This window comes from Antechinus flavipes, chromosome 1 (genome assembly GCF_016432865.1).
Source record: "Antechinus flavipes isolate AdamAnt ecotype Samford, QLD, Australia chromosome 1, AdamAnt_v2, whole genome shotgun sequence".
NCBI lineage: Eukaryota > Metazoa > Chordata > Mammalia > Dasyuromorphia > Dasyuridae > Antechinus > Antechinus flavipes.
Window position 1 is genome coordinate 127,648,700 of NC_067398.1, and position 17,461 is coordinate 127,666,160.

The 17,461-nt window shown below is 34.5% G+C and overlaps 1 protein-coding gene across 4 annotated transcripts in view; it reads left to right on the plus strand.

The window, feature by feature from the left end:
• The window catches only part of GHR (growth hormone receptor), a 300,535-nt gene extending 284,506 nt beyond the window's left edge, over nucleotides 1–16,029 (plus strand). For all 4 annotated transcript variants that reach the window (XM_051990406.1, XM_051990431.1, XM_051990422.1 and 1 more), the window contains 3 exons: nucleotides 3,717–3,807; nucleotides 9,669–9,738; nucleotides 12,916–16,029. In XM_051990406.1, coding sequence (XP_051846366.1) covers nucleotides 3,717–3,807; nucleotides 9,669–9,738; nucleotides 12,916–13,884 — 1,130 coding nt within the window. In that variant the 3' untranslated portion in view covers nucleotides 13,885–16,029. The remainder of the gene's footprint in view (nucleotides 1–3,716; nucleotides 3,808–9,668; nucleotides 9,739–12,915) is intronic.
• The last annotated feature ends 1,432 nt before the right edge of the window (nucleotides 16,030–17,461 follow it).

Here is a 17,461-nt window from a genome sequence, read left to right on the forward strand (position 1 = left end):
AATATAGTTTAAACATGTGCACTTCTTCTAAACATATTTACATATTTGTCATGCTGTGTAAGAAAAATCAGATCAAAAGGAAGAATAAGCATGAGAAAAGAAAAAATAAGCAAATAAGTAATAATAACAAAAAAAAGTGAAAATACTATGCTTTGATCCACATTCAATCTCCACAGTTCTTTCTCTCCTAAATCAATGGGAATTCCCTTGAATTACCACATTGTTGAAAAGAGCTAAGTTCACATCACAGTTGATCATCACATAATCTTATTGTTATTATTTACACTGTTCTGTTGGTTTTGCTCACTTCATTCAGCATCAGTTCCTGAAAGTCTTTCCAAGCTTTCCTGAAATTGACCTACTCATCATTTCTTATAAACAATAATATTCCATTACATTCATATATTAAAAGTTATTCATCCATTCCCCAACTGATGACATCCATTCAGTTTCTAGTTCCTTATCACCACAAAAATCGCTGCTACAAAAATTTTTGCACATGTGGAGCCTTCTCCCTCTTTTATGATCTCTTTAAGATACAGACTCAATAGAAATGCCGCTGCATCTAAGGATATGCACAGTTTGATAGGGGCATAATTCCAAAATGCTCTCCAGAATGGTTGGATCATTTCACAACTTCACCAACAATACATTAATGTCCCAGTTTTCCCACATTCCCTCCAACATTTATCATTATCTTTTCATGTCATCAACCAATCTAAAAAGTGTGAAGTGGTACCTCAGAGCTGTCTTAATTTTCATTTTTCTAATCAATAGTGATTTAGAGCACCTTTTCATATGACTAGAAATGGCTTTAATTTATTCATCTGAAAATTGTCTATTCATATCCTTTGACCATTTTGAGCTCCACTTCTAAAAATAAAAGTGAAGCACTTAGATAAAGAATTCATAGGAGGGTTGCAAAGATGAACAAAGTACAGTGCTTAAAAACTTATAAGAAAAAGATAAAGATGAAAGGCTGAGAGTTGTTTTCAGGGTGACAAGACAATGTGTTATCTTTTTTTAAAAAATGAGGTTTGAAGTCAGAGTTGGGTCCTAGATTGTATATTTAGTACACATATGAATTCAAGTATGTCATTTAGTTTATTTGCACCTCAGTTTCCTCATCCATTGAAATAAAATAAAGAAGCAATACTCATGCTGCCTATCTGGTAATTGAAGTTATGAAGCTCAATTAGGTCATTATGTCCAGAGGTGATTCTATTGACAGTTTTTTGCCTTTTAAAAAATGTTTCATGAACTATCAGTTGGATTTTAAGCGAACCAGAGCCTCTGAAACTCATATAAATCAACAGAGAAGTAATATTCTTCTTCATTGAATAAGACGACAGAAAGGGTATAGAGAGGAGGAAAGGGAAAAAAAAGAGGAGCACCAAGCTAACTCCAGGTTAAGTAATAAACTGATGACAAGTGAGAAGTTCTAGAAGAGGGGTAGTTTTTGTGTTGTTTAAATGCCATTAATATCTATGTGGCTAATCATTCTAAAACCATTAACTGTTGCCTATTTCCTTGTGGATTAAAGAGGGCATGGGTTAACTAGAAGCATATAGGATTTACCTTATTTGTATAGTAAAGAAAGATTTTCTTAATGTCATTAAACAGTTGAAGAAGTCAGCTAATAATTATAAAGCAGTTGCAACCTTTAGAACTCGATATAAATGCTAGCTATTATTGTTAATTAGTTTTTAATAAAGACCATAACGTCTCCATCTTTAAAGATCTTTTTAAAATGAGATTGGTTTTTAGCTACTTGGAATGTCTTCAGGAGAGTGATGACGTTTAGAAAATATTTCAGTTGACAGACTGAAAGCTACAGAGGAGTTAACTGTCTATTTTTATATGTGATATGCAAGTAGAATCCCATTTCAAAAATACCATTAAAGTGAAAAATCTGTAACAAAACTGATTCTAAACACCAATGTGTGCCCCCTTACTTGTAGTAGTATTTAATACTCTATATAATAAGATTTTTGTCCCAAGTATGGTACTCATAGGTCTCCAAAGTCCCATTATAGGAAGTGACTCGATATTTTCAAAGGCTGTACTAGAATACAAACTCTGGTATATTTTACCATTTGGAAGGGCTTTGAATATAGTTAGTCAAACATTTATTAAACAGCTGTTATGTTCCAGGTGCTGTACTAAACTCTGGGGAAACAGAGGTAAAAACAGTTCCTTCCCTCAAGGAACTTGTATTCTAATAGAAGAGACAACATGTAAATAACTGAGTGCATAGAAATAATACATTGATACATAAATGTGTGTGAGTGACATATATACACACACACACATATATATATATAAACAGAGTAGATGGAAAACAATCTCAGACACAAAGGCATGAGTAACTGGAAGCCATGGACTGTATGTCTGTTATTAAAAGACTTGTTTAAGCTTGAAAAATATTCGTCCAAAGGAGGATGAATTTTTCTGCTCCAACTTCCAAAAACTATCTACCAAGTCACAGAAGTATTACAACACAGAGAACACACACACCAACCAGTTCTCCAGTTCTTGAAGAATTAAAGGATTAATTATATGTAAAGATAGAGGCTAAACATGGAATTTCACTAATACACATCAATCGTTCTCAAACTTTTTGGTCTATGGATTAAAAAGTGTTAACTCTTTAAAATTATTGAGAGTCTCTAAGGGATATTTTTGCTTTAATGACATTTCCACATTAGGCCAAAGTGTTTAAAAAATAAATGCCAGAACCAGGAGATCATTATATACCTCAACAACGATACTGTTTGAGGATGTATTCTGATGGAAGTGGACCTCTTTGATAAAGAGAGCCTTAATTGATCAAAGATGGACAGAAGCAGCTACACCCAGAGAAAGAACACTGGAAATGAATATAAACTGCTTGCATTTATGTTTTTCCTCCCGGGTTATTTATACCTTCTGAATTCAATTCTCCCTGTGCAACAAGAAAACTGTTTGGTTCTACACACATATATTGTATCTAGGATATACTGCAACCCATTCAACATGTAAAGGACTCTTGCCATTTGGGGGAAGGGGTGGAGGGAGGGAGGGGAAAAATCGGAACAGAAATGAATGCAAGGGATAATGCTGTAAAAAGTTACCCTGGCATGCATTCTATCAATAAAAAATTATTTTAAAAAATAAATAAATAAATGCCAGCAATCTATGCAATTATTTCACATATTTTTATAAAGGAACAAAATAATTTTTGTGTTGATGAGTAAATCTTGAAATGCTTTTGAGAAAGTGGGCTGCTAGGTGGTACAGAAGAAAGAATACTACACCTAAAGTTGGGAAAATCTGAGTTCAAATGCTGATACTTACTAGTTATGTGACTTTGGGCAAATCATTTAACTTGTTGCCTCAAGTTTCTTAATTTATAAAATAAGAATAATAATAGCAGCACCCAACTCCCAGGGTTGTTTTGAGAATCAAGTAAGATAGTAATTGTAAAGTGTGTAGCAGCACCTAGTACATGGTATGCAATAAATATTAACTATTATCTTTATTAAGTGACCAGAGATACTCTTTGGAGACAGCACCACTGTTTGTGGTCTCACTCAGTTTCCAGATAAAATGACTCCTGATTTCACTAGGTGAATAACAACTGGGAACTATTCAGAGCCAGAAGGAAAGCATTACATCTAAATTTCTCTTCAAAGACTCAAACCTTTGTGTGAGTGAAATTTTATTTTGCATTTCAGATTTCCAGTTTCCATGGTTCTTGATTATTATCTTTGGAATATTTGGGATGACAGTGGTGTTATTTGTATTCATACTTTCTAAACAACAAAGGTAGGTTTGATTGGTTTATTTTTTTTTGTTGGTTTATTTTTTTGTCAGTAGAACTATTAGATTTCCATTCCTTATATTATGTTTCATAATAGATTTCCCCAAAAATTGTAAGTGAAAATGAAAAACAAAATCCAGTATAACTTTATGCTTAGTCCCATATTCATGCCAAGTTTGGCCCACTCCATATGCCATTGATAGTTTATTGATTTAAACTCCATTCACCATGGGCACAAATTCTTTAAGAATTACATATTATATGACTAGAATAGATGTTTCTACAAACACTGGTTTGTCCATTTAGAATTCTTGTCTGTTATTTCTTAGCTTCAGGTTCTGTACTCTTCTTTCAGATATTCATTCTAATTCAAACAAAATAATGAAACTATGCTGCAAAATCATAATTATATTTCTTGTAAAGGTATGACTATCCAGATAAGCCACTAGTTTAATCAATGAGTTTTGCCAGGTCTGACCTTGTGTTTAAATACATATGGAGTTAAGAAGAAATAAAGCAAGCATATAATTAATTTTAATAGTATTTTATTTGAAGAAGTCACTTAAATTTTACAGGTCTCATTTTCAGCATCTATAAAATGAAGGCATTGAACTAGAGATCCCTTTGGTCTCTTTTAGCATTAAGACTATATGATCATGGCCTGAAGACATCTTGGTATGAGTAACTCAATGCAGAATGTGGAAATTTATTACAAAGAGTATAAAATAAAATCAAAGATTATAAGACATCACCAAGAGCTTTGCATTTTATTGTCATATTACTCTCAATGCTGGCGCCAGAATTAAGTCTAATATTCAAACCCTAATCTAGCCCAACATAGAGTGTCTAAAACTCTTAAGTATGAATTCCTTCTACCACTATGCTACAAAGAAAAGTTATGTTTTGAGTTTAGTTTATTCGGAGTTTGGTGGTGGTGGTGGTGTTCTTAAAGAAAATTTTGTGATGTAGCTCATTGGAAGAAACAAGTGAAACATTTTCACTTAATATACAATCTTTCAGGAACATTTCCATTTCCTATCTCTAAAGATTCCTATAATGTAGGAGACTGATAACATTTTCAGAATCCTTGGGGGAAAAAATACAATTCTATTTGTTTTTTAGTTTCATTTGGGCACTTTGAAGTAATATTAACTTTAAATAACTTTAGATAAAAGCCAAATTATGTATCTTTTGGATACTTCATTGTATACAATTTATGAAATAGTTGGGACAAAGCTAATTTTTATGGAACTGATATACATTGGCACAGTAGCTTACTGTAAAGTAAGATAATTCGGTTTTTTAAAAATTTTATTGATACCTTTTGGTTTTGTGCCACATGTATTTTTTCAATATATTATGTTTTCATCTTCTACCCAAAAAGTCTTTCCTTATAACAAAGAAAAAAAGAAAGAAAATGCAATAAAGTTAATCAATATTTCAACTGAATTTAATATTTTAACATACAATCTTTACAACCATAATTCTTTATCTCTACAAAAATGAGAGAAGTATATTCTTATATTTCTTTATCAGGGTCAAATTTAATCATTATAGTTACACAGACTTCAATTTTGATTGTTTTGTTATTCTTCCCATTTACATTGTTAAAATCATTGTGTGTATATATTATTTTCCTGGTTTTGCTTATTAGAATTTGCATAAGATCATTTTTGTCTTCCTATACTTCTCTATATTCTTCATATTCATTTTTGTTTCATAGCACAATAATATTCCATTACATTCAAGTACCATAGCTAAGGTGATTTTTACTTTTAGCCACAGATCATCAAGAAACATTGTAAGAGCTAAATGAATTATGATGTACATTATTTAATTTATGTACATTGTTTATATATTATTAATATAAAATACATTATTTAGTTTGTTAGGAATTAAATATCTAGATTAAATGTATTTTGAACCATAAAAGAATATTTCAAATAATGAATACTTTCGCCTATCTGTGCCCTATCTTTGTTCCTCCAGTGCTCAACATAGTATTCTGACCAAAATAATCACCTAATTATAATGTTAGTTGAGTTATATAAAATCATATAAACTATTTTACAAAAACATGTAAGTTCATTCAATTCAATATCTTACCACACAAACCAAGTGATTGCCTCATCAAAGCAGTAAAACCTCTATGTCCCAAGAAAAATATAAAATATCAAATTCACAGAAAAAAATTTTCTTTCTTAGATCGACATCTATAATCCAATGATAATAATAGTTGTTATCATCATTATTACATACCATATCCTAAATATATAGGAAAGATCTGAGTAGAAAACATTTAGTGTCTCTTATTTGTTTAAAGCATTTTATTTAAAAATTATCTTTACTGGATAAATAGATTCTTTGTATCAATATAAGTTATGATATTGTCTGTGCCCAGCATTTCCAGCATGCTAATGGAAAATCATAAAGCAGTTGGAAGTAGAGTAAGAGAAAAAGATAACAAAGTTGGACAGTCAGACCTTTATAATATACCCACATCTTTAAAATAGTTTAATTATTTTGTTTAAAGTTTTGCAAATTCCCAGGCCATGTCTAGAACACATTAAAGTGTAAGCAAAAGATTACTTTTCCATGCTATATCCAAGTGATTTTCTTTTATTGTCTATAAGTAGAGATTATCTATCATACATTCTTCTATTAACCCAGATAATTAAGCTCTCCAATTACTCTTTATATTATGACTAGTTGTCATCATTGGTATATATTTCTGAGTCAGTATCTTAGGTTCCAAAACAATGATCTCTAATCCATTCCATAGCCACACATGATATTTCTAGTCTCAGACCATCCATCTTGCAAACATGTTTCTTTAATCTCAAAGTTTCAGGGACCCAACTAAAGAGAAAAATGGATAAATTAGCAAGAATCAATGTTGGAAAACTCTCTCATAGCACATGCCTTACCGGTGACAGTTAATTAGCATCATCCTCACAAAAACAGTGATAACCAAAAATCACATTTCTGTAAAGTATTATGGTTCACAGCACGCATTTTTCATATCATGACTCTGGCAGGCAGACAGTGCATTTCACAGATGAGGGAGCAAGAGCAGGTGAAACTTGCCTAAACCTAAGAAGTGACAGATCCTTGACTGGAACAAAGATATCTTGTTCTTTAGTCTGAGGCTCTTTTCTAATCTGCCACTGAAAAAGAGGGATACATGGCATTATGTAGCCTTCCTAGCTTTCCTGGCATTACTAGCTCTTCTAGGCTATTCAGTTACATTGTCACTGCATATTTAGAGAAGGAAGTCAAATGAAAAAAATAGTCTTTGAGGGAGGGATACAGGATCAACAGAATGTTACAAAACATGCTTCTGAATCTTATTCCTATTTGAAAGTTGGTGGTTAACCTGCTGAGTCAGCACACTGAAGGCTTGACTCAAAACAAACAAGGACCACCCAGAAATAGCAGGTGAGAACATTCTGAAAATGACTTTCTCATTGAGGCTGTTCACACTGATGTCTTCCCAACTGCACCAAGTCCTGAAATGGTCACAGTGTTTGATTAGTTGTTCCTGCTGCCAAGATAGGAATAGTTACTTTCCATACCTTTTATATGAACCCATAAAACAACTCTGTTAGGGGGTAGGGTGTTCTAGAACAGGGATTCTTCACCTTTTTTATGTCATGCACCCTTTTAGCATTGTGGTGAAACCCATGGGCCCCTCCCAAAAATTGTGTTTTTAAATTCATAAGATAAAATATATAAGGTTATTTTTTTTAATTGTATTGAATGCCATGATAAAAAAAAATTTAAGTAAGTTTATGGATAACAAGTTAAAAATTTCTAACCTAATGTATAGAGGATTGATCCTGGAGGAAAAAAATTCTAGTTCAAATCCTGGTTCTCACACATACTACTTTGTAACTTTGAACAAGCCATTTAAATTCTCTGTTGCAGACAACATTATTTCCTTTCTTCCATTTTTTCTTTCTTTCTTTTTTTTGTGTGTGTGTGTGTGTGTGTGTGTGTGTGTGTGTGTGTGTGTGTGTGTGAGGCAATTGGAGTTAAGTCCAGGATCACACAGCTAGGTCAATTTTGAACTCAAGTCCTCCTCACTCCAAAGTGGCTGTTTTACTGCCACCTCACTGCTCCCCAGACAACTTTTCTAAGATTATAAATTGGAGAATAGACATTGATTTCCTGTGATCTATCAAACATTCTCATGTTTGATAGATTTGAAGTCCTCTAATCGCTTAGGATCTCACAGCTAATCTCTCCTGCCCTTGCCTTCCATCACCACCACCCCTAAAGAAATATTAAATAAAACATATCAAAGGTTGCTGTAGTTTTTCAGGTAAAATTTTAACTCTAGGTCAGAGGTGGCTGTAGAAGAAAAGTATGGAAAAGGAAGATTTAAATAATCAAGGTGGTGTCATAAAATGACAAGTAGATTAGAAATTAGAGCTCTAAAGTTTTGATAATTGAATTTTTCTGTCTTGTTTTTCTAAACTGTGAAGAGATAGAGCCACACAAAGCTGAGCTAGAAACAGGTTTTAGAGATCAAGTAGCCGTTTGATTAATCACTTTCAGAATGAGGAATAGAGTTTGTAAACTGGAAGTTCTCCTGGGCAGGAAACCTTTGCCTATTATTGGAAGAAGATAAGAGTTACACAGATCATAAATGGGAAGGGAGAGGAAAATAAACTACAGTACAATCATTTTCAGGTTTTGATTGATTTTCCATGACAAGCACATGAATGGACTACAATTCCTAGATTATTTCATATCTTAAGGGTAGTGACCATTCCCTCCCCAGGATACAGAACCAGAGTTCTGTGACAGGAAAAGTTTGATTCACTTCATTTATTCTACATAGGTACAATACAATGTCAGTGATTGATAATTTCAAGCTGCATTGTGAATTTCTGACTCCCAAGTCAGAAAAAGCAGTTCTAAGAGATTTAAATTATTAGTGTATTCATTACACTTATCAAATAGATAATTATGGAAATCACAATTTTTTCAATTTTAATCTGGCTCTGCTATTGCTACTGACATTGGGAAAATTAATTCAGTTTAACTGTAAAATATAAAGGTTGAACTAGATGTCTGTAGGGTTCCTTCTAAGAGCATACTAAGAGACATCATGTAGTTGTGGAAAAAATCATAGAATTGGAAGCATAGGACTTGGTTGGAATCCTGGTTACTTCCTATGTGATTTTAGGGAAGTTATATTACTTCTCTGACCCTCATTTTCCTAATCTTCATTGGTATGGATCAGTTAAATGACCTCTAAGGTGCTGTCCACAGCTCTAAAGTTAACAATTCTCATAAATCAGCTCTTACCTTCAATTATTGCTGTAAGAAATAAAGCATAATAAGGCTGAAATGAACAATGAGATAAGTGCACATTTTCAGTATATGAAACTGAAAGACCCAAATACTCAATCACTTTAACCATTAAGCTATTACTGATATCAGCAGACAGTATGACCTAATGGTTAGAGGATTGATCTAAGAGTCAAGAAAACATGAGATCCCCCTTTTTTTTCATCTCATTATTTTTTGGAAATTAAACAAAAGAAACCTTATAGTTTCTATCTTGAATTTCACTCTAGAAGGTGAAAGTTAGCCACCAATCTTCTGTGTATGCATCAGTGGAGTAGGTTGCAGGATAGCCACCTCTGATTTGAAACTGACTCTGGCAAAAAGTTTGTTTTGCTGCACTGGTTTTAACCTCCTATAATTTTTCTTTACTTCCTTTTGTTTCTATGACTTTCTCTTCCTTCTTCCATTCTTAGTGATGACATTTCTGAAATAAAGACATTATTATATTTTCTATCCTTTAAAAGAAAGATAAATATACTTTTAAATCAGACTATTTTTTTTTTACAAGGATCAAGCTGCTGATTCTGCCCCCAGTTCCAGTTCCAAAAATTAAAGGGATTGATCCAGATCTTCTCAAGGTAATCATTAACCATTTTGAGCTATAGCTAGTTCTGAGTCAGGGAGAAAAAAAAAATTAAGGATGATGGGTTTACTGAGCACCTACTTCACATTAATGTAGTGTTTCTTTTCTACCAAATGGAGAAATTTTAAAATATAAATTTCCTCATTTACCATATCAATTCCTCATTTACAATATAAAATTCCTTATTATATTACTTACTTAAATGACAAAAGTGACCTGAAATGTTTTGAAAATAATTCCCATGATGTTCATAATGTCAAGTGATAAATATTTATTAAACACAATATAAAGGCAAACATGGAATAATCTCTATTCTGTGGGAGATAATACAGACATATATACAAGTACATATACAATGTATGTAAAGAAACTACAAAGTAAACTACAAAGAGACAGATGTGATATTGATGGAGGAGTGGGGCATAGCCCAAAAAGATAAGGATTATATCTTTCTACTTATTGAAGAGGTATAATCCTTCCAGGATTTGAAAAGCATTTTCTAAGTATCATATGTATTAAAGTAAATCAGAATAATAATGATGTTATGCACCTCTCTAAGGTGCTTCTTTTTTTTAATTTTTAATAGCTTTTTATTTACAAGCTATGTATGGGTAATTTTACAGCATTGACAACTGCCCAACCTTTTGTTCCAATTTTTCCACTCCTTCTCCCCATCCCCTCCCCAGATGGCAGGATGACCAGTAGATATTATATTAAAGTATAAATTAGATACACAATAAGTATACATGACCAAACAGTTATTTTGCTGTACAAAAAGAATCGGGCTCTGAAATATTGTACAATTAGCCTGTGTAGGAAATTCAAAATGCAGGCAGGCAAAAATATTGGGATTGGGAAGTCAATGTAATGGTTCTTAGTCATCTCCCAGAGTTCTTTCACTGGGCATAGCTGGGTTCAGTTCATTACTGCTCCATTGGAACCGATTTGATTCATCTCATTGCTGAAGATGGCCAGATCCATAAGAATTGATAATCATATAGTATTGTTATTGAAGTATATAATGATCTCCTGGCCCTGCTCGTTTCACTCAGCATCAGTTCATGTATGTCTCTCCAGGCCTTTCTGAAATCGTCCTGTTGGTCATTTCTTACCGAACAATAATATTCCATAATATTCATATACCACAATTTATCCAACCATTCTCCAATTGATGGGCATCCATTCATTGTCCAGTTTCTAGCCACTACAAACAGGGCTGCAACAAACATTCGTGCACATATAGGTCCCTTTCCCTTCTTTAAGATCTCTTTGGGAGATAAACCCAGTAGTAACACTGCTGGATCAAAGGGTATGCACAGTTTGATAACTTTGAGCCTAGTTCCAAATTGCTCTCCAAAATGGCTGGATGTGTTCACAATTCCACCAACAATGTATTAGTGTCCCTGTTTTCCCATATCCCCTCCAACATTCCGCATTATCTTTTCCTGTCGTTCTAGTTAATTTGACAGGTGTGTAATGGTATCTCAGAGTTGTCTTAATATGCATTTCTCTGATTAATAATGACTTGAAGCATCTTTTCATATGGCTAGAAATAGTTTCAATTTCTTTGTCTAAGAATTGTTTGTTCATATCCTTTGACCATTTATCAGTTGGAGAATGGCTTGATTTCTTATAGAGTCAATTCTCTATATATTTTGGAAATGAGTCCTTTATCAGAACCTTTGACTGTAAAAATATTTTCCCAGTTTATTGCTTTCTTTCTAATCTTTGTCTGCATTAGTTTTGTTTGCACAAAAACTTTTCAGTTTGATATAATCAAAATTTTCTATTTTGTGGTCAATAGTGATCTCTAGTTCTTTAGTCATAAATTCCTTCCTCTTCCACAGGTCTGAGAGGTAAACTATCCTGTGTTCCTCTAATTTATTTATAATCTCATTCTTTATCTTTAGGTCATGAACCCATTTTGACCTTATCTTGGTGTATGGTGTTAAGTGTGGGTCAATGCCTAGTTTCTGCCATACTATCTAAGGTGCTTCTTAATAGGACATTAATATAAAGGACCCTCCCTAGGGCTTCCCTAAGTAGGATGGAAAAAAGACCCCAATTCACAGTCCTGAGATGAAGAATAAAAAATAATTTAGGAAAAGGAAGCATTACTGAAATCTCACATGGTAACCTTAAATCTGCAAATGGGTTGAATCAATTAGGATAAAGGCAGATTGTACTCAACATAGTCCTGACCATGAGAAAAGTTGGCTCCTTCTGTTAGACACAAGAATTTGAAACAGGGTAAATCCTACAAAGGATTCCATCGTTGAATCAGGATAAAATGTTAGTGAAACTTTCATTCTGAAGCCCAAGCAGCCACTTTCTCTGAGAGAATTACCCCAGAAAGCACTGATGTGCATATCAACCCTAAAAGCTATTGTTTGTCCCTCTGAACTACAAATCTACAAATCTACAAATTCTCAAACTCCTGTTACATTAGTATAAATGTATGAGTGAACTGGCTTAAACCTAAGCACTTGCTGCAAACATTCAGCCCTACCACATTCATTTGTAAATGCAACATAGCCATGATAGAGGGATCAATTGGTATCTACTACTATATTCCACTCAATAGCTCACCAAGGATTTCACCAAGCTAAGTTATTTGCAAGCTCCAGCATAGACTCTCCAGCTCCCAGACCCCTCTGGTGACCCTCTCAGTTTCTTGAAGCTTAAAGTAGAGCCCCTCCATTTCACATGGTTACTTCCAGAATGAGATTCACTAAATATGTGTGCTTCCAGAACTAAACTCTGATTGGCCAGTCCTCCCGCTTAACATATGTATTTTTTTATTAGAGAGGCAATGTGACATAAAGAAAAGAAGACCTGAGTTCTAATCCTGCCTCAGGCTACTCAAACTCCTTGTGTCTCAGAAAGCTTCCTAAGGCTTAACTACTAAGTCAAAAATGGGTTGGAATCTTCATCACTATATAATAATCACTTACAATGCTTCTTGATCATGTCTTACAGAGAGAAGAAAGATTTTATGCAGATAAAGTCTTAGATATTGAATGTTTTTGTGTATTTTATAGGATGGTATCATTACTGTCATAATTCGCTTGGTATTTGGTGCCTTTGCTATTCCCTTGCCAAGTATTATTAATGAACTCTATCATCAAACTGATCCTTTGCTCACAGTAGTTTGTTTTTTTCATTCCCGTAGAAGGGAAAGTTGGAAGAGGTGAACACGATCTTGGCCAGCCATGACAGCTACAAGCCTCAGTTCTACAATGATGATTCTTGGGTGGAGTTCATTGAGCTGGACATTGAAGACCCCGATGAAAAGACCGAAGAATCGGACACAGACAGACTTCTAAGCAGCGACCACCAGAAATCCCTGAATTACCTCGGGGCGAAGGATGACGACTCTGGACGCACGAGCTGTTATGAGCCAGACATTCTGGAGACTGACCTGAGCGCCAGTGACTCTTGTGATGGGACTTCAGACATTACTCAGTCACAGAGGATGAAAGGGAAAGCGGATCTCTTACTCCTCGATCAGAAGAATGATGGGCCGCCTAAGGGTGACAGCCCAACGACTCATCCCTCCAACGGCCTCCTCCTTTCCGAGGGCAGCAAACCGAGACCGCTCGTTACCAGTGGAGCGGAGTCCGCCGGCCTACCTGTCCATACTCAACTGAGCAACCAGAGTTCACTGGCAAACATTGACTTTTACGCCCAGGTGAGCGACATCACTCCCGCCGGAAGTGTCGTTCTTTCACCCGGACAAAAAAACAAGGCAGGGATAGCACAGTGCGACGGGCACCCGGAAATGGCGTCACTGGGCCAGGCAAACTTCATCCTGGACAACACCTACTTCTGCGAGGCCGACGCGAAAAAGTGCGTTTCTGCGGCCCCCCGGGCGGAGCCCGAGCCCCGGGCGGAGCCGAGCTTTCGCCAGGAAGACGTTTACATCACCACGGAAAGCCTTACCACTACTGCTGTGAGTTCTGGATCCGCGGGAGGCCCTTCCAGTTCCGAGATCCCTGTGCCGGACTACACCTCCATTCACATAGTACAGTCTCCCCAGGGCCTAGTGCTCAACGCCACCGCGCTGCCTGTGCCTGACAAAGAATTCCTCACCTCGTGTGGCTACGTAAGCACAGACCAACTGAACAAAATCATGCCCTAGGCCTTCTTTCGTTTACCTTGCACATATATATTTAACGGCATAAAGACGGCTTGGGCTAGTCCGCTTCAACCAAAACAATGTTTAATTTTTTTTTTTTTTTTTGGCGGTTCTTAAGCGCTTTTTCCTGAAATGTTGAAACATGCTAAACACACACAAACACACAAGCGTTAATCAGACTCTCCTGTTGTGAATTGTAAATATTTTAAAGCATTGTCTCTCCAAGACCATTGAGTAGCAGTGATTGTCTTGTTATTGTGGGTGTTGATTTTGTGATACTAAACATTGAATGACTATGTTTTTAATGTATAGTAAATCATGCTTTTTGAAAAAGCTAAAATCAGGTGGTTTTGCAGTTCAGGAGAATTTAATGCAAATCATACCATACACTGAGTTGTTTGATGTTGTTTTTTAATCATAATTGGAAAAACTAAATAAAATATAAACAGGAAGGCAGAAGTAGTTTGGGTAAGTAAAACATTTATTTTGACATACAAATTGATAAAGATATTTTAATATTCTAGACTTAAAGCACGGCTGTGTTACCTTACAGTACACAATGTGTACTGTAATTTTTGCTGATCCATCTAAAGAATGTATTCATTGCAATTTTATCAAAGCTGATTTCAGTTTTTGGTCATTGCAGCAAAAATAAGAAGCAAAAATTACATAAAATGACAAAAAAAGTTAGTTTTTTATAGGGTGATTTTTATACCTCCAAAAAGAATCCTTAGATAATTCTAAAATGATTATAGTGACCTACTTTATTAAATCATATTCCTCTTACCATAATGGTTTTTTTTCAATGTACTTATACATTTTTAAGTTTTCAGGCAAAATTTAAGTTGTACAAAACAGTAAGAGCAAAGAATCCATTTATCACCATATTCCAATCCAAGCCCACATCAGTAGGTATTAAGAGGAGTAAAAGTTATAACAGACATTTCTTTGCCAGATTTAAATATTGCAGTTGCACCTTGAGCAATTTTGGGCCCTTGGGAGAATCTAAAATGAATATCTATACCTTTACATAAAGGACCTGATTTTTATCCCATCATTTCACAAGTGAAGAATAAGGTACATGAAGCATTTTGTAAGTTGAAATCAGATGAAATGAAGTGAACAGAGAACAGATGGCAGTGTTGTTCAGGAAAATTGGTTTTGGGTTTTTTCATTCTCCCCCATAACCTAATGATAGCCTCCATCTTTCAGGATAATCGGGGACAAGAGCAGCATAAATAAATTATGTTTGTGGATAATACAGAATCCCACAAATCAATATCAATAACTTTATCCCATGCCAAACTTTATTTCTTAGAACTCCTTGTGTGTTATAAAATTGTCTGATCTGAACTTCACCTCCCTTAATTTTTCCTCTAGGATCCCCTCAAAAAAAAATGTTAATAAAGAGTTGTGGTGATTGCAAAAGTAGGCAATAGGAAAGAAAAGGAGAAAGGGAGGATCTAAATAATCCACAATCCAGATAATCATCCCTGAATAAACACTTATGTCCTTACTATATGTGAGGCTATATATAGGATAGTTCTCCAAAAAATACCCTATTAAAAAGGACAATACTATCTGGGTGACAAAAATAGACTTCATTTGAAGCAGCAGTAATACACAAAGGCAGATGGAACTTTTAATTTTAGCTTCTCTATCACTGGGATTTGCCCATTTAGCACAGGCATCTTTAAGATATGAACAACATCATCAGGGACTTTCAATCCCTCTTTTCCTGCAAGAACTGCAGCCAGTTGCTGGAACTGGGTTTGGAAAGTCCAGCATGTGACTTTGTAGTAAGTGTTTATTAGATCTTCTGCTAACTTGCTACTGCAGTTTTCTAACAGCTCCATTATTTAGTTTCATGTAAGATTTCATAAATGTAACACTAATTCAATTAAATCTACATATGTTTTTGGAAGAAGTCTCTTACTATACTCAAATAGGCTGACAAAGTTTCTATAGCCAAAAATAGTTTTAAAAAAAAAAATACCTCAATCAAGCTCAGAATGTTATTTTGGTACTTTACTGGTTATACAAGCCATTATTCACCAGTATGAATAGTTGTGTCTTTCGGTTTATATTTAACTTCTTTATGTCTGTGGATTTTTTCCCTTCAAAGTTTAATAAATTTATTTTCCTGGATCTTTGAAGATGTTTTTTTTGTTGTTGTTATAAAATGCCAACATGAAAAAATTATGATTGATTATATACTACAGATTTCTGATTCTGTAAGAAGAGTTTGCCATCATGGATTTGGGCCAATTTGGGTCAGTGTAAAAGTAAAAATAAGTACAGGGAAGAGAGGAGATGTTGGCTTACGCTACGGTATCTTAGTCCAACTAGAAGTAGGCCATGGATAGAGTAAGTCAGAGGCCCCCTACAAAATTTGATTTGAGATCTCCAACAAAGGCTCAGCTGCTTAAAGAAATACTTGAAAGTGAATAAGCTGTTTGAGGAGATTTTAGCTCAAATCAAGAAAAAGCCCAATCTTATCCAAGGAGAAGATTTCTGAAGTCTCTAAGAAGAAAAGTTGGATATCAGCCACATGTTGAATAGCCAGTTTTTCCTATATATCTACAGCTTCCAAGGTCCTTTTATTCCCTCTTGAAGAGTATCTTGAAAACATACATGTATTTCTTTCCAAAGAAACTCAAGCCAACTTTAGTACTTAAGCTGCATGCTGATAAAAAGCACCACATTGTGTTTAGAATTCTCTCTACCAATCAGAATAAAAATAAATCCACATGTTAATATTGCAATATAGCAATAACAAAATACAAGAAGTACTAATAAAAAGTGAAACATCCTTCAAAATAGCTATATAAAACATGTTATATAACTTGAAGCCAAACTACCAAGATACAATCTATAAAAAATACAATTACAAAATGCTCTTTTTAAAAAAAGCAATGACAAACAATTGGAAAAATGTCCAGTGATCATTGCTGAATCAGGCCCATATCAAGAAAATGATACTACCTAAATTAATTTTCAGATTTAGTACTATATAAATCAAAGAGATTGTTCTTTCCTCTCTTCCCCTTCAACTAGTCCAGTTCATTGAGTTCCTTTTTTTTTTTTTTTTTTTGCATACCTTTACCATAAAGAGTTTCTCTCATTCACTTCATTATCCAATCTCTCTCTCTGTCTACCCTAGATCCTCAACATCTGGTTCATAATTTCTGTTATCTAATTATATTATCTAATTTCTATCCTCTATTTCTCATGGAATTAAAACTTCTGAAACATCCCTTCAGTACTCTCATCTTATAGAGCTTGCCTTACAGATTCCCTTTTTCCATTGTGCCTCTGTCCCAGAACAATGTTATCTCATGCAGAGAGAATACTTTTCTATGATAAAACTCTCCCCCAGACTAATTCTCTGATTATAGAGCCCATTGTTCTTCTATAATCTTCTCTGGTTACCTTCTTTCCCCAACTGCCTCAAAATCTTTTCCTTGGGTCCTTCCCATTCCCCTAATGCTAGTTGCTCCCAGAATTTCTAACTCTCTCATTCCTCATTCCTCGTTCCTCTTTTCATTCACAAAATCTCTCAGACCATACCTATCTCTTT